Source organism: Pan paniscus, chromosome 4 (assembly GCF_029289425.2).
Source record: "Pan paniscus chromosome 4, NHGRI_mPanPan1-v2.0_pri, whole genome shotgun sequence".
NCBI classification, from domain to species: Eukaryota; Metazoa; Chordata; class Mammalia; order Primates; family Hominidae; genus Pan; species Pan paniscus.
Genome location: NC_073253.2, coordinates 33,954,737 through 33,972,907, shown reverse-complemented (window position 1 = coordinate 33,972,907; position 18,171 = coordinate 33,954,737). Strand labels below are relative to the sequence as shown.

Sequence of the window (18,171 nt, the reverse complement as noted above, 5' to 3'; positions counted from 1 at the left end):
ATCTCTACTTCTGGAATATAATATATAATTATTTTAATCCACATATCCACTCTTCTTACGTATATAAATGTTAATGTATGAAATTGCAGAACAGTCCAAAGTTCATGTAAATGAAAACTTGCTGGCACAGGAAAAATGAAAATAATTATAACCAGGCTTACCTTGTGTGAATAGATGGGTGAGGGTTGGTAGGGGGAGCAGAGGTAGAACTTTAGCAAACTAACAGCAGGATGCATCTAATCTGTTAAGTGCTCCCACCAATAATGGAGACTCCTTCAACTTTTAAAACGTGTCCTTGAGAGGAGGCTAGCTTGCCATATTCTGGCTTGTCTCATGAGTTAAGACAAATCACAGAGGAGAATACTGAATGTTGAAGTCTACGGAATAAAGTGCTAATGTAATGGTTATGAAAGAGATCTCGGTCAATATTCTCTTTCTCCGTAATACTACATTTTGCAGGTACCTTGTGTGTCTATTAGAGCAATAGACACTAAATTGGTCAGCCACCTGGAATATATGTTAAATGACACAAGTAAAGTTGTTCTTATTACTAAAATTGATTGGATTCCATTATGTTTTAATGTCTCCCTAATTTAAATCTCTAGACTATGTAATACATCTTGTCAAATGCTCCTGACATGTAGACACCTGCTGCACAAGGAAGAATGCCATACATTAATCAACAAGTCAACTTAGCAAATCATTTTAGATTTTATAATTTTTTTTTTGGAATTTCACACAGAATGCATGTTTCACCTCCGTAACCTAAAAATGTTTATGATAATTTAAACTCAATTCATGCCATTTTATAGAACACATAGTATTGCATACAGGCAATTTTCCACTATCTGTGCCCCTGGAAGAGGCAGAGCCACAGATGACTTAGAACAGAATTCTAAAGCTCTTTTAATGCTAATCCAAATCACTGGTATTTGACTTACGATGCATTTTGTTTTTTAACTTCGTCACTGCATTTTGCTTAGGGTTATATTAAATTATTCTGTGGCCCCAAAGCTTGACAGATGTCAGGGCTAAGGGTGCTTGGAATTAAAAGTTGGAAATTAAATTACCAGTAATTGAAAGTTGACCTTTAAAATGTGCTTACAAACCCATTATCAGGAGGATTCTCTAAGAACTGTATACAAGAGGCTGCTGTTTCTTCAATGGATTTCGACCAGCCACCAAGATTTCCAGCAAAGTAAGGAAGGATGCTTGCAGACATATGGTTAAAGTAAGATACCTGTTTCAAAAAGAAAGTACGATATTTTAATTTCTTATTGACTTGGAGCTTTTTCAAGAAAGGATCTGAGTCTTGCTGGTGTAGGGGAGGCTAAGACCCTAATCTTCTGGGGGACCTTCTGGAATAGATGATCCGAAAGGATGACCTTAGGATTCCCATAGTGTGGACACAAATTACAAGATTACAATTAATTAGGACATCTGGGTAAATTAAGAGATTTTTCGCTATCTGGCAGAGCCAATTAATCTGCAGATGTTTCATCAAACTTACGATGCATGAATTGCTGTCAATAGCATGGATGAGAAATCCGGCACATATGATTTCACTTCTGATGTACTGTGGAGACGGGGGGACCGATGGCAAAATGACCGACTTCACTGCCACTGTGTAAGTGTTACTGAAAGAAAACACTTTCTAAGCTCTTGTGAGAAATAAAGAATAGTTGTTAGAAAATAAATCCCTGTAGTTAACCCAATTTACTTATACAGGTAGAAGTGAAACTATGAAGGCCCAGATCTTCTAGAAGAGTGGTCTCATCAGAAAACACTCTACAGGCTACCTTCAAGGTAGGAAATAGTGTTTTCTGCCTTAGAATTGCATATACAATGCTTTGTGTAACTCCATGAAACTGAAGTCAACCACCAAACTGAAGTTTTATTGTGCCCGACAGGGTTGTAATTTCAGCCTCCTTTCCTTTTTAAATTAAAAAACAGGCCGGGTGCAGTGGCTCACGCCTGTAATCCCAGCACTTTAGGAGGCTGAGGCAGGCAGATCACCTGAGGTCAGGAGTTTGAGGCCATCCTGACCAACATGGAGAAACTCCATCTCTACTAAAAATATAAAATTAGCTGACCATGGTGGCGCATGCCTGTAATCCCAGCTACTTGGGAGGCTGAGGCAGGAGAATCGTTTGAACCCGGGAGGCAGAAGTTGCAGTGAGCTGAGATTGTGCCATTGCACTCCAGCCTGGGCAACACATCATCTAAAATAATAATAATAAAAACAAACCCATTGTTGTTAAAAGAAAAACTCTCAACAATAGAGAACCCTGTAGGCTACAAAATAAAAATCTTCCTCCAGTCCAATTGTGCTCCCATGCTATTTTCTACCCTAGAAGTGAACACTCTTAACATTTTACTGTATAGCCCTCTAGACTTTTTAAAATAAGTGTATAAGAATGACATTTATATAAGCAAATGCACACAAAATTTTTTACATAAATATCATTTTACAAATATCGACTACAATTTGATTTTTCATTTAGCAATAAATCTTTGAAGGTGTTTCTCTATCAGTCCCACTATAGCTCCTTCATCCTTTTTAATGATGGTACAATACTTTGTAGTATGGCTCTACCATAATTTATAAGATGGATTTTCCATTTGTTTCTAATATCTTTTGACATAATAAATGATACAACACTGAACATCTGTTAATACTCATATGTGTGTGGGATTATTTGGGACACTTTCTCTTAGAAGCTAGCTGCCATGCTCTGAGAAGTTCAATGTACATGGAAAAACTATGTCTGGATACTCTGATCGACAGCCCCAGCTGACAACCAGCCATGGTGGATGTCTAGCATAGTCAAGCCTTGGTGAATTCTAAACCAATTCCTGATGTCTTATTTGGCTTCCACGACATTTTTACTAATCATGGTATGTTTCAAAGGTTTACTGAATACTAGTTTTACATTTACATAGGAAAAGGAACTACTTTAGGATCCTTGCATTGTCCTTTGCAAACAGCTGGCACTTAATAGATGACTGTTAATTTTTAAAATAATAGCTAAAGATTCATCTAGGTATAATTCAAATAAACATAATTCAAGAGCAGAAATATCTACACAGACCTCATTATTTTCACATCAACTTTTAATTTCTATCCTATACTATGAAATATTAATAGAACACTTGGACTGCATATACTCACCCATCTTTGAGGGGTTTTCTTCGTGATACGAGTACTACCAAGTCTTTGGGTTTGTCATCATTCAGTATAGGACAGGTGATGTGATACAGCTGATCGTCTTCACTCACCCAGTCTATGACTTCACAGGACCTGTGTATATAGAACAGTGGAAAGCAGGTATACTTTCTACCTGCTCAGGCATTCACTTCCCTTATTTGCTTACATAATCTCATTATTTGTATCCATATTTGCCCCTTCAGCTCACCTAATCATCTCCCTAAAAGCCAGCATTATTGCTCAAGTCTGCCTTTAGAAGAGCTCTTTGAGGCTAGGCACAGTGGCTCATGCCTGCAATCCTAACACCTTGGGAGTCTGAGGTGGGAGGATCACTTGAGGCCAGGAGTTCAGGACTAACCTGGGCAAAATCTTGCAAAACCCTATCTTTATAAAAAATTTTTAAAAAATTATTTGGGTGTGGTGGTACATGCCTGTAGTCCCAGCTACTCGAGAGGTTGAGGTGGGAATATCACTTGAGCCTGAGAGGTTGAGGCTGCAGTGATCCATGACTGTGCCACTGCAGTCCAGCTTAGGTGACACAGTGAGATCTTAAAAAAAAAAAAAAGCCACAACAAACAAACAAAAAATGCAAGAGCTCTTTGATCAGAAGGAATAATTCTGCAAGTGATAGAGGATGGTGGCCATCTGACTTCAAGTTCATAATTCTCAATACTTCAGTGAAAGGCATTGAGCTGTTTTACACAAAATTATTTTTCTCCAGGATCAAGTAAAAACATTGTGAGGACTGGTAAATCATATAGTCAGTCCAAGAAGGATTGTTAATATAGATAAAGATATGTGGTATATTGGAAACCGCACTAGCTTTGGAGTCACACAACTTTCTTTTGACTCCCAGATTGCCACTTACTCGCTACATAAGTTGTGTTAGGCAAGTCATTTGATTTTTTCATCTGTAAAATTTAGATAATGATACGTGGGGTTATTGCAAGGATTCCGTGAAAACACCTGGCATAGTCCTGAATCACAGTACATGTACAAGAAAAGTTAGTTGGATTAGAATTCATTCATTCATTCCCCCATTTGTTCAAGTTCAATTTGGCTGGAATGTCAAGTGACATAGAGATAGTAGGAGAAACATTTTTAAAGCATAACACCAAAGTTTAGGCATTGTTATTCCTAAAAGCTTGTATTGGTAGAGTATCTACTAAATTGATGCAAGAAAATTGAGAAGTGTTCCTCTTCTCTCAGAATGATTTATTATGATAGCATTAACCATGATGTATCATTCTGATACGGGAGGTGGGCAGGGAAATGTTGGGTAGAGAAGGGCAGGGTCCCTGGTGAGGGCTCCACCCTCGGGCCTGTGCCCACAGACCTAAATGAGGACAGGCATTTCTGTTTTCACACCCTAAAAGTTACCTTTTGGCCCACTGCACCCCACATCCTGTGCCCATAAAAAACCCGAGACCCTAGCGGGCTGGATGTTGAGAGGAACAGAGGAGCACACTGCCAGACACCAGCAGACGCTGGCAGACCATCGATGGTGGAAAGACATGGAATTCAGTCAGGGGTGGTCAGAGGATAGTCTGGTGGCTGGGCAGCCTGACTCCAGAAGAAGACCACCTACCCACTCCATCCTCCTTCTGGCTCCCCATCCATCTTGCTAAAAGCAACTTCCACCACTCAATAAAACCTTGCACCCATCCTCCAAGGCCACGTGTGAGCCGTTTTTTCCAGTACACTAACGCAAGAATCCAGGATACAGAAAGCCCTCTGTTCTTGCAATAAGGCAGAGGGTCTAATCGAGCTGATTAACACAGGCTGCCTGCAGACAGCAAAACTGAAAGAGCGCATCGTAACACACACCCACTGGGGCTTCAGAAGCCATAAACAGTCAACCCTAGATGCTGCCGTGGGGTCAGAGCTCAAAAACACTCCCCACGACTTAAGCAACTTAAGTGTCTGCATGATCCCTCTAGGGGTTTGAGCAGCACGGAAGAAACAAGCCACACCCTTGTCGCAGTCCCTATGAGGAGGATAAGGGAACTCCTCCCATTTCAACTCTAGCATCTGTGCCAATGTAACACGTGACCTCAGAGATGTTTCACTTTAGTGATTTAGATGTAAATCATATGTTACATGGGATTTCTAAATCTCTATCACAGTGAGTTTTAGAAAATTTGAAGATGAGCCTCTATCTTGTCAAGATTAGGAAACGCTTAACACATAGGAAGCCCATCTCATCAACTCTTCCGTGTCAACAAGGTGGGCCATGAAGCCCTGCGGGGTGCTATAGCCAAGGTGGCTGGGCCCCAGTGCAGCTGGTCTCGTCAGTGCAGTTGGCAGGGTGCACAGCTCTGTACTGTGTTCCAGGAAAGGGCCGGGGAGTGGAGGAGATTGGATTAGGGATGCAGGAGACAGGGAGTGGCAGGAGTGGGAGATGTAGGCTAATAGGAGCAGGGACATCATCAGGAGGGGGAGCAGGAAGGCATGCCTTTCACCTTGGGGCTCACACAGCTTGCTCTCTTAGCTTCTCACCAGGGAGGGTTGCTTCACAGAAAAGTAAGGAACTGCCAATGAAATATTGAGAGTATGCAGGACAACTGGATAATCACTTCCTCAAGAGCAATGAGGTTGCATATTAAAGTAGAAGAGTGTAGAATTCAGAGCATGACAGACTTGGGTTCCAATTTGGGTTCCATCACTTTATTGCCTGTGCAATCTTGGCAAGTCTCAGAACCTCTTAAATGGAAATAATATTCACCTTGAAGTTACTGGTAGAATTACAATAGATGTGGGTAAAGCAGGTCAACTCAATATAGATGATAAGTGAGTATAATTTTTGTTTTGTGTCTCTCAATATCACCTGATGCAGTATTCTGTCCAGAGCAAACTTTATTTTTATTTTAATTTTTGACAGGGTCTCCTGTGTCACCCAGGCTAGAGTGCAGTGGTGTGATCTTGGCTCATTGTAGCCTTGACCTCCCAGACTCATGCAATCCTCCCACCTGGGTCTCCCGGGTAGCTAGGACTACAGGCATGCACCACCATGTCCAGCTAATTTTTGTGTATTTTATAGAGATGGGCTTTCATCATGTTGCCCAGGCTGGTCTTGAACTCCCGGACTCAACTATCCACCTGCCTCAGCCTCCCAAAGTGCTATGCTGGGTCAAACTTCTAAAAATACTCTTTAAACAATGGGTCACACATTGGACGATGGAGATGGACTGCAATATGGAGATCGTCTTTTACATTATGTCAAGGTTGATTGAGAAAAATTTTTAAATTTGTTCTTACACAAAATGGGGGTCCCACAAAGGTCGCTTTGTAAAGTCAGACAAGAGATGATAAGCCAAATGTGCTGGACTTCCCACGTGCTTTTCAACCCAAACAGATAAAACATCATGCTCTTCCAGAGTATATATTTTTATCTAAAAGACAACAAAAAAATTAAATTACGAAAGAAAACTGATGCTTTTACTTTAGAAACCATATGCATACATATGTAGTCATAGACCAATTGCACCAACTAAGGCATCTTATTTCCTGGATGAAATTGAAGCCCCATGGCAATTTCTCTTCAAATACTGGGATGTCTAGAGGTCTGTCCAGGATGCTGTAGTCTCGTGTCCTCTAAACAATATGTGACTTGAGGGTGGGCTATTTAATTATTGCACAACAGTTCTTTTTTCTCATGAAAAATGTAAAAACCTAGGCCTTTCTCTCCTTGTCTCTTTGTGATGTTTCCCTGCCTCTACTGAGGAAAAAAAGAAAATATCACCAGACTGCTAGGCAGGTCAGCACCTCATCTCCCTCAAAAGAGCAGAGTCAAGGCTATAGCTTAGGACACTTTCCCAGGATGTCAGGCACGTCTTCAAGTGGGCCAAGGGGATCCAGGAACTGAATCAACCACCTCTAGAACCATCTCAGCCTCTTAGCAGAGCCCCTGGAGCACCATATTTCCTCAGCACGAAGCATCCTTTCATTTCTGAATCACAGTGGCTGGATCATCCTTCTGAAAGGCCAGTTCCTGGTTTCCTAATGCACATTATTCCTTAGGTAAGAGGAGGCTTGTCTTGGGGAGCCATTTGACATATACTTAAGCATGAATGCATCCCTTGCTACTCTGAGCTTTTCTTCTACTGTGTTTTTGACAATAATCAGAGATGTGTGTTCAGCTAAGAACACATTTCTATCCTTCCCGTTTTCTTTATCTCTTTCAGGATACTTTGAAGTTAGTGTTGAAATTTGCTACCTTATAACCATTCCCATGGCAACAAGCTGTGAGAAAACAAACAAATATGGGGTTAGGACTTCACTGCAGGAATCAAGCAGATGGAAAAAATCAGGCTGTAAAGGAGAAGGCTTTATTTAAACATAAATATCATCAATAAGAGAATGAAAAAATGAGAAATTAACTACAAGCTGCTCAGAAAGGAAACAAGTGATTATTTGCTTACACCATTTAACCTCTCCAATTGAACTTGGTTCCAAGCCTCTCTTTAAATCCAGCCTGCAAAGGAAGACATGATTGAGGCTGTGAGCACTTATCAAACACCAAGAAAACTACGGATGGGGCTCCAGGTGGCTGGTGAGACACACCCTACTTAGCATGGGCATGCCTAACTTTGCCCCCAGCACAGGGGGAGTTGAAGGAGTTTCATTGGTGTATATCCAGAGAGATTATCAGATTCATCAGTCATCCAATCAGTGGTTGGTAGGTAAGTGGCTCTAGGATGGCCTGCTGGGGCTCTGCAATCTCAGAGGAGCTGAGGGCAGGTGGCCAGGGTGAACTCCATAGTGCCAGTCCTAATCTGCCCTTGGGGCAGCCATGCTCCATTCTGGTGGAACAAGATGGAGTGGGATGCAATATTGTGCTGAGCACTTATTAAGAGTTGAATTATGTCTCTACCCTTCCACCCCCAAATTCATATGCTGTAGCCCCAACCTCCTGTACCTCAGAATCTGACCTTATATGGAAATGGGGCTCTTGCAGATGTAATTAGTCAAGATAAGGTTGTGCTGTGGTAGGATGGGCCCCTAATCCAATATGACCAGCATCCTTATTAAAAAGGGACATTGGACATAGACATGCTTATAGGGAGAACACATGTGATGACAAGGGTGGAGATCTGGTGATGTTTCTATAAGCCAAGGAATGCCAAAGACTGACAGAAAATCACCAGAAGCTAGGAGACAAGCGTGGAACAGATTGTCCCTCACAGGCTCAGAAAGAAGCAACCCTGCTGACATCTTGGTCTCAGACTACCAGCTTCCAGAATTGTGAGACAATAGATTTCTAATGTGTCCACTACCCAGTTTGTGGTCCTCTGTTATAGCAGCCCTAGGAAACTAATACAGCACTTTTCTGGGGGGTCTGCTCCCCAGGTTGCAGTCACATGCTTCTGCTTCCTATCCTGGAGCCAAACCAAACATCAAGCTAAGTTGTAACCACCACTGAGTTCTGCCCTTACAGAGCTCACTTGACTTATCCAATGTCAGGTACAGTACTGGATGAGCAAATTCGATTTTGATCTTTCCCCTAGAAGGTGAGGGTTGCAGAAAGTCCCCATTGCCCTGTTGTATAAATCAATGATATTGATGCAAACAAAGCAGACAAGGAAATGCAGTAGTTAGTTTTGGTTCTCTTTAAACCCTGCTAATAAAGGCCAGCTTTTGCTTAGTGAAAAAATTTTCCAGGAACAATTCTCCAAGAAAATGAATTACCTTTCACATTTGGGAATATAGAGATTCAATTTATTTATTTATTTGTAACCAACTGATATGGATTGGATTTGTGATTTCAACCAAATCTCATGTCGAATTGTAATCCCCAGTGTTGGAGCAGGGACCTGGTGGGAGGTGACTGGATCATGGGAGTGGACTTCCCCCTTGCTGTTCTTGTGATAGTGAGTGAGTTCTCATGAGATCTGGTTGTTTGAAAGTGTGTGGCACCTCCCCCTCTCTCTTCCTCCTGCTCTAGCCATGTAGGACGTGCCTGCTTCCTCTTCACCTTCTGCCACGATTGTAAGTTTCATGAGGCCTCCCCAGCCATGCTTCCTGTGCAGCCTGTGGAACTGTGGGCCAATTAAACCTCTTTTCTTTACCAATCACCCAGCCTCAGGTAGTTCTTTATAGCAATGTGAGGATGAACTAATACGCCAACTCAAACATTTTCTTTATCATTTGATGGTTGGAGAATTTCATTCTATGAAATGAAGCTTAAAGCAAGCAGGCTCAAAATCTGCTGGAGCTTGCTAACATTTTATTAGTGATATCATTGTTTTCATTCTAATAAGATTCTTTTTGAATTTGAATTTAATGTCTTATACAAATAGTATAAGAGGGCTTGCAATCCCAACACTTTGGGAGGCCGAGGCGGGCAGATCACCTGAGGTCAGGAGTTTGAGACCAACCTGGCAACATGGTGAAACCCTGTCTCTACTGAAAACACAAAAATTATCCAGGGGTGGTGGCACATGCCTGTAGTCCCAGCTACTTGGGAGGCTGAGGCACGAGAATCCCTGGAACCCGGGAGGGGGAGTTGTAGTGAACCGAGATCACACCACTGCACTCCAACCTGGGCAAAGAGTGAGACTCTGTCTCAAAAAACAAACAGTACAAGAGGAAACAACTAAAAATTTGAGAATTTTTGTACCATCTATTGACAAATATGTTATGGAGACTACACTGTGGTAAAGAGGGCAAAAGTGGTTTTTACAGAAGCCTAGGGGAGCCTTCATTTTCCTTGGAGGTATCTGGAGATGACCACGGGGGCCAAGCAGGTGGGGGTCAGAAGGGCGGAGCTCTGGGCCCAGCCCCTCCCCCGGCTCCATGAGAATAGCTCCCCTCTGGTCTGTTTCCTATACTAGGGGTCTGTCCTGTGTAAAGGTTTTCAGGTGGTTCATGTCATTCTGGCTTTCATCATAATTTTCCCAGTACATCCCCAGGTCTTCCTTAAATAAAAAGTTACTCCTGTCAGGCCAGTCTCCTACTCAATGCTAATTTCCACCAGGAGAACTTGGCTTAAACTACCCACTGCCTAGAAAGCCCTACTTCTCCCTCAGCAATCCACTCCTGACACTGTCTTCAAGGAGGTAAGAATGGCCTCCTCTCTAAAGTTCTCCCTATATAACTGTCTTCTCTTGGAATTGCCTGTAAGAGCTGACTTTTATGGTTTAAGCACTGTAATCTCTCACTTGTTAATAAACGACCTTATAATTATTCTTCAGCTGTTTCACATACCTGTGTGATGTTTCCAAAATATACATTTTGCTCCTTGTATTACTACTACAATTAATTCTATCATTATACATGAAACATGAAATGAATTAAAACCATAAGCCCTATCCAATTTCATCACATATACTACAATCTTAGATTTTTACCATCTAATTTATATTGAAAACCTGGAAAAAACATGATTTTTTTTTTTTTTAGAGATGAAGTCATTTTATGTTGCCCAGGCTGGCCTCAAACTCCTAGGCTCAAGCAATCCTTCCACCTCAGATTCCCGAGTAGCTGGGACTACAGGTGGATGCTGTCAGACCCGGCTTTGAGGAAAGTATGATTCTTTTTTTTTTGATATAGGGTCTCACTCTGTTGCCCAGGCTGGAGTGCAGCTGCACAATCTCAGCTCACTGCAACCTCTGCCTCCCAGGTTCAAGTGATTCTCATGCCTAAGCCTCCCAAGCAGCTGAGATTACAGGTGCCCGCCATGACACCCAGCTAATTTTTTATTTTTAGTAGAGATGGGGTTTCACCATGTTGGTCAGGCTGGTCTTGAACTCCTGACCTCAAGTGATCCACCCACTTTGGCCTCCCAGACTGCTGGGATTACAGGTGTGAGCCACCGCACCTGCCCAGAAAGTATGATTGTTTTTTGTTTTGTTTTGTTTTTTTGAGATGGAGTCTCACTCTGTTGCCCAGGCTTGAGTGCAGTAACACGATCTTGGCCCACTGCAACCTCTGCAGCCCAGGTTCAAGCAATTCTCCTGTCTCAGCCTCCCAAATAGCTGGGATTACAGGCGCCTGCCACTGCCCCTGTCTAATTTTTGTAGTTTTAGTAGAGACAGTGTTTCACTATCTTGGCCAGGCTGGTCTTGAACCCCTGACCTTGTGATCCACCTGCCTCGGCCTCCCAAAGTGTTGGGATTACAGGCGTCAGCCACTGAGCCTGGCCCAAAAGTATGATTCTTAACAGACAACTGTGTTGTAAGAATTATTCCACTAAAAGGTGACAGAAAAAATTAGAGTCATATTTTGAAATTAGAAACATATAAGCTGTAAAATGTGGGAGAGAAGAGGAGGAAAACTCTTCAAAAACATCTTTTATCAGATTTTTAAAATCAGATTTTTATCATAAGTATAATCTTTAAAGGAGAAATTCAAATTCAATGGAAATAACACAAGAATATTACTTTATACAATATCCTCTAGTAACTATCTATATAAGAATGAAGAATTCATCATTGATAGCTCTCCCACAACACCAGCAAATTCATTTGGGTATGCTTTGGGCCACACCCTTCCAAAGAACTGCAGTTTTAATATATTCTACGACTTCACTAAATATGTTCTTTCAGTTCATTCCAGACATGAATTTGTTCTTTCCACTGCTGCTCATGAATGCTCAGATGCCAGCAATGATGAAAGAAGCAGGTTTTATAATAGTAAAAGAAAACAAAGTAGTGAAGCATCTTTTATGAAAGATAAACAAATGCATTAGTTAAACCTGTGTTTCTGCATCACTGAACCAGGCAAAGACAGAAATTTAACTGGATCCAAATGGGATAAGGAAGACCTCTAAAGGATTTAATAATGAGGACAGAGAACTCATAAAAGGAAACAACCAAAAACAAAACATTCAGAAGTCAAAGTCAGAGTTGAAACGAATCAATGAAGTAGCATCTGAATTTACTTAGATTTAAAGGTAAAGTAACAATATAATTTATCATCCAAACTGGAACACCAAGAGACTGTTAATAATTATGATGGGACAACAGGTGTAAGCCAGAGCTGTCCCAGGAAAATCAGGACATATGGTCATCCTATTTCATAGGCTGCTGCTTCACTGATGATGAAAATCAGTGCATACTGAAATATGAACGTAGCCAAAGTGCTGGCATTAGTGAGCATCTCTGAAGTGCCAGGCGCTCCTATGGTCTGGGTGTAGTGGTGAGCAGATCGGCCCTCAGGGAGCTTACAGTCTAGTTATTGTGGGCATGAGCTTCCGAGGGTCTCCTAAAAAACCTCTGAAAATAGATAAAATTATGATCCAAATGATGTATGTCTCTTTAAACCTGATGGCATGCAAAACACTGTAATAGGTCCTAAGAGAGATACAAAGAAGTCGAGACAAGGCCTCTTTCTTAAGAGGTTTATAATGTACTTAGGGAAAGAAGACCATGTGTAAAAAGTTAAATTTCCATGTAAGGCTTAAATATTAATTTGAGGTAGCTGTGGAAGAAATGTCATGAGATAGTGTATAATTAACTGACCAATTATTTATTTATTTATTTATTATTTTTAGAGACAGAGTCTTGCTCTATTGCCCAGACTGGAATGCAATGATGCAATCATAGCACACTGGAGGCTGAAATGCCTGGGCTCAAGTGATCCTCCCACCTCAACCTCCTGGGTAGCTAAGACTACAAGTGTCTGCTACCACAGCCGGCTAATTTTTAAATTTTTTGTAGAGATGGGGTCTCATTGTTTTGCCTGGGCTGGTATCAAACTCCTGGCCTCAAGGGATCCTCCTGCCTTGGCCTCCCAAAGTACTAGGATTACAGACGTGAGCCAGCACACTCGACCAAAAAAATTAATTTCAAAGAAGTCATGACAGTTACTAGAAAAAGAAGTCCTTAAGTCAAGTGTGGCAGTTGAGGCTTTATGGAGAAGCATCTGTCCTGATCTAGATCAGGTGGGATTTGGGTAGATGGAGAAGAGAAGGAGGGAGAGACGGGATGTGAGAACCTAAGCTCAGAGGTAGGAGCATGTTGGGTATATTTGAAGGACTCCAAATCAACCAGCTTGTAGAGACAGGGCTGAAAAGATGGTTGCCTCTTAGAAACAGTTTCCTCAAAAGATGGTTGCGTCTTAGAAACAGTTTCCTCAAAAGATTTTGTTACCTTCATAAAAGCCGCAGTAGAAGCAGTAGAACCACCACCACCACAGTTTTCGTTTGTGATGGGCGATGGATTATGCAAATACCTGGAAGTGTCCTACCTTTTCCACAGTGCTGGTAACCTCCCAACCCCTTTTGGCTGCCAGTTTTTTGAGGGCCTCCACATTGCTGTCACTCAGGGATGCCTAGAATAGAAATATTTTTAAAGCTATGTGTTCAATACATGGATGTGTGATCATATATTTTCTGCTTAAAAAATGGGCACTGTTGGAGGAGGTATGTGTTGAGTCCCAGTGATAATGTTGAGTTTAGAACTAAACTACAGGCCAGGTGAGGTGGCTCATGCCTGTAGTCCCAGCACTTTGGGAGGCCAAGGCAGGCAGATCACTTGAGGATAGGAGCTTGAGACCAGCCTGGCCAACATGGTGAAACCCCATTTCTACGAAAAATACAAAAATTAGCCGGGTGTTGTAGTACAAACTTGTAATCCCAGCTACTTGGAGGCTGAGGCAGAAGAAACGCTTGAACCCGCCACCGGGAGGCGGAGGTTGCAGTGAGCCAAGATTGCGCCACTGCACTCCAGCCTGAGCGACAGAGTGAGACTCTGTCTCAAAAAAATACCAAAAAAAAAACACAACAAAAACAAAAACAATAGCAAAAACGAAAAAAAAACCAAACAAAAGTAAAAAGAACTAAGCTACAGGTAACATATACTTTTTATCTTGAACCCTTAATTCAGAATTCAGACAAAGTAACTGTATACTTAACAACTGCGTATCATTTTAGTTGGTGTCCTGAGCAAAGACAGACTACCTTTCAGTATGATTGATAATCAATGTGTAATAAGTAAACTTGGATTTCTCTTTACATTTAATGGTTAAAAATATTCAAATGACTACTACTTTGTTATTGTTTTTATAAAAATGCAAGCTGGTGGGCACAAGTCACGGTGAGATACCGGATAGCACTGTGCCATGCTTCTGGAACATATCTGATGGCAGAGCATCCTGAGTCTGTAGTTTGGGAACTGTAAGAAGTCAAACAAGGCTAAACTGCCGATTGGTAAGCAGTAACTGATAGCCTGGTTTTGTTTCATTTTGACATGACTGGCTGATATAATCCACCTTTTCACATAGCCTGCGTAGGCACAGCCTAGGCCAGTTAGGCAAGGGGATTTCCATTTTTGTAATGATGAGACCTTTATATGAAGAGCTCCAAATCACAAAACATCACCTGCTTGCTGATATCCCAGTGTATGCAAAGTGGAATCTCTTCTTTGTGGGAAATAACATATTTTCTGGAAAAAAAAATTAAAGTGTTAAATGACAGTTTTTTTCTCTGCATTTAGCACACAACGATAACCATAATACTTTCTTGAACCTCTATCAGCCATGGATATCAGTGGAACAACGTGGAAGAACTATTTCCATAAGTCAGTAGTCAGCCTTTGCGGCCAGGAAACATCAGACCTTCTCTTTTTCCGTTACGTGGGAATAGAGACCCAGAGAGGGGCTCTTATATAATTTGTCAGATTAACGAAGACTCCATAAAATCATTACACCTTATGTTTCTTACCTGCCTAGGCGAATTCTCTTGCGTGCAATAGTTCCCCGATAGCGTCTAAAATCATCCTTTAATCGAAAACAAAGTAAAATCAATAAAATAAAATATCTACTATCTTCGTGCTATAATCCTTAAGTATCCTTCTCCTAAATCAGTCAAAAGGGCTAACTGAGATGTGGTGTCTCTCCATGAACTGACTTCATCAAGTCAGAGCCTCTGTGCTGAATCCACAAAGGGCAGTGGCACTGACAAAGGTGCAATCTTTGCAGCTATTTTCTTCCTTTTTTCAAAAGTGGAGATTATTAACATTCCTGTTACCAGAATTATACTTAATTCTCACTACAGAGTTTTTAGAAAAAATTAACATTGGCAATCAGGTAATTTAGGATTGAGGGAAAGATATGGTTTCCATGAACGTGGCACAGCATCAAGAGCTAGAGTTAAGGAAGTGAGAGAAGAGACCCAGAAACAGGACATAGAAGGTGACATCCTACCCACAGCAGTGTGTGGCCCGGTAGAGGTGAGGTCTTCAGGGCTTCCATCATTTGAACAAATGACCAGAGTGATCGGGGGGAAAAGGAAAAGAAAAAAGCCCTCTTCACTTTGTGATGCTGAAAAGAGAGAAAACCAAAGGGAAAGAGCCAAAGAGGTTGTTGCCGGTGGGAGGAGATTCTAGGTAGAGCTCTCTATTCACAGGTCTGGCTATTGAACCTCGTGTGATAATAACTGACCTTTGAAATGGGTTGGATTCTGGGAAACGTGATGAGATTTTCCTTATCATCAGCAGCATTGTAAATGAGAAAAGCACTGTTGATGTGACGCCCTCGGCCCTCGGCCCATTCCTGACAGTCAAAGGCCTCCACGCGAACTCCAACTTCAACACTGTGAAGGGTGACGCAGGGCGGTGGGCAAAGAGGATCTCGACCCATCAGGCCCTCCTTGCCCACTGCTGCCACCTCCTCCAAGCAACAGGAGGATAAGGGCCTGGGTTTTCTTGTTTGTTATCAGCAAACCTGTGCAACTATTAAAATCCATTTTCAGGTCAATGGGCTGCTTTTTACAAGACCCTAAGAGCATTTCCATTTTACTTCCCCACTTTCAAGTGGGAAAAACGCCAGGAAAGGCTTTATATACATTCAAGAACATATTTTGGCAATGTGGGGGAGGGCTTAAATTATGCCAAAGTTAAGTTTTCTTCCCTAAAAACAATAATTCTGTAATTAAAAAATAATCAAACACTGTAATTAGACAGGAAACACAGATATTCATTTTTACATTTAAAAAGAAAATAATACTAAATCAAATCTTCTCATTGTGTATCAAGAATAATAAAAATAACTGGGAAGTGGTTTGGATTTCATGGTGGTAATACCAGGTCCATTATGAGTTGATTGACCATCTAGTCACTGGGACTGAAAGGAAAGGTTAATAATTATGCAGGGATGACAGGTACAAACCAGGTCCAACTTGGGCCAATTGGGACATACGGCTACCCTTATAAGACAAAAACCAGTCCTTCACAATTTACTAATTGTGAAAAGGCCCCAAGCAGAACAAAGGGTTAAAAATATGTTCATGGATTTTGAAAATTGCATGAAAAAAATGGAATTTCATTCAAGTAGTTCCCATACTCACCTCCAGGCTGAAATTAAAAATTACATTTGTGCAAGTTTAAATTTCTTCATAGCAGCCTAAGGGCTCACTTTACCAGGTCTGAAATGTATTGTTGACAATGGCAGTGAAGACAAGACGATCTCCAACTGTAGATGGTCCCCGGAACTTAAACATATCTACGGACTTCAGAAAGGGATGAGCCCAACACAGGCGGCTGGGGAGACAAAGGGAGGGAGAGAGAAGAAAGCGATCACACATTAATTCATCGAACAAATGCACAGACAAGTCTTCAAATAAGCATTTCTTTAAATTTGACTGAAATAAATAACTGGATTATGTGGGTTGAAGGTAGGTCTGCACGCTACCTGCCAATATTTTGGGAAATACCATGTCCCCGAGCAGTGGGGTCTTTACCCATATGTTGATGCTTCTACTCCTTTGGTAACAGTCCTACTCTTGTCTCGTTTCCTGTGGAAGTCCCTTGGAACAACAAACCAATGCTTTTTGTTCTATTCTGAATTATAGTCATCCTGATAGCTCATGATTGTAGTCCCAAGAAGTTCTGATCCAGGTTGGAGTGGGGTCCAAGTGAAGGCAGGTGTCCTCACACAATTCCTCAGCTTTACAGTTAATCAAATTCACCCACAGATCAAAAGATAAGTTTTTTCCCCTCACAGAAAAATTACCTGGATTGCTACATAAAGCCTGAAAGGCTAGGAGATACACATTTTATAATTTTTGTGTGTATGACATTTTGAAATAATTATATATAATATTTAATTTCAGAAAGTTACTTCCATAATTTTCTACATTTTAGATTCCCAGTCATCATTCAATTACTCTGTGCCAACACCAAGCGAACAGATGCTGCCATAAGCCTTTACAATAGAACATGTTCAATTGCTTCACTGTCACTAAGAATGACAATCTCATTTTAAAAGCAAGGTCTCTTATTTGTGCATAATTTTTAGAAAGGATAACGACAGGTTTGTAACTATAGTCATAACTATAGACATATTAATAATAAAATTATTTTAATTTGAGGGAAATACAACCTTAAAAATTTTCAATGGTTATGAAAATTGTCAGAAGGGCAGATCCTATTCAAATTCATTTACAGGGTACAGAGTGTTCCCTAAAACTGCTCAGTTACCTACATCTTTCCATTAAGAATAAAATAACCTTTCTGAAATTGAGGAGTCTTTAAAAGTATTCTAAATATTCTCTTCTTTCTTTTCCTATTTTTCAATTATTTCTTTGGCCATAATTATTTTTAACCAGCACCTTTAAAGGTCAGACCTAACTGTAAATTGTCTTTAAAAAGGTTTGTAACTAACTGACTTTATTTATTTACTTACTTATTTATAGAGAGGCTGGAGTGCAGTGGTGTGATCATAGCTCACTGTAGCTTTGAATCCCTGGGCTCAAGTGATCCTCCCACCTCCGCCTCCCAACTAGCCAGGACTATAGGTGCACACCACTACACCAGCAAATTTTTTTTGTAGAGTCAGGGTCTTGCTATGTTTCCCAAGCTGGTCTTGAACTCCTGGCATCAAGCAATCTTCCTGTCTCGGCCTCCCAGAGTGCTGGGATTAGAGGTGTGAGCCACCATGCCCAACCTAGACTGATTATTTTTAAGTGTGAAGCCTGTCTTCTATTTCTGTTCTGCATTTACTTTGTCATAAGCTATCAAGACAAT

The 18,171-nt window shown here is 41.1% G+C and overlaps 1 protein-coding gene across 1 annotated transcript in view; it reads right to left on the bottom strand.

Moving 5' to 3' along the window:
• Window positions 1-695: 695 nt before the first annotated feature.
• Window positions 696-18,171, bottom strand: part of ACOT12 (acyl-CoA thioesterase 12) — a 65,327-nt gene continuing 47,851 nt past the window's right edge. Inside the window, exons 7-15 of the mRNA XM_003822259.5 lie at window positions 16,567-16,686; window positions 15,590-15,740; window positions 14,871-14,926; window positions 14,529-14,592; window positions 13,397-13,480; window positions 6,467-6,600; window positions 3,173-3,301; window positions 1,511-1,637; window positions 696-1,240 (exon numbers count right to left, since the gene is read on the bottom strand). Coding sequence (XP_003822307.2) covers window positions 1,091-1,240; window positions 1,511-1,637; window positions 3,173-3,301; window positions 6,467-6,600; window positions 13,397-13,480; window positions 14,529-14,592; window positions 14,871-14,926; window positions 15,590-15,740; window positions 16,567-16,686 — 1,015 coding nt within the window. The 3' untranslated portion in view covers window positions 696-1,090. The remainder of the gene's footprint in view (window positions 1,241-1,510; window positions 1,638-3,172; window positions 3,302-6,466; window positions 6,601-13,396; window positions 13,481-14,528; window positions 14,593-14,870; window positions 14,927-15,589; window positions 15,741-16,566; window positions 16,687-18,171) is intronic.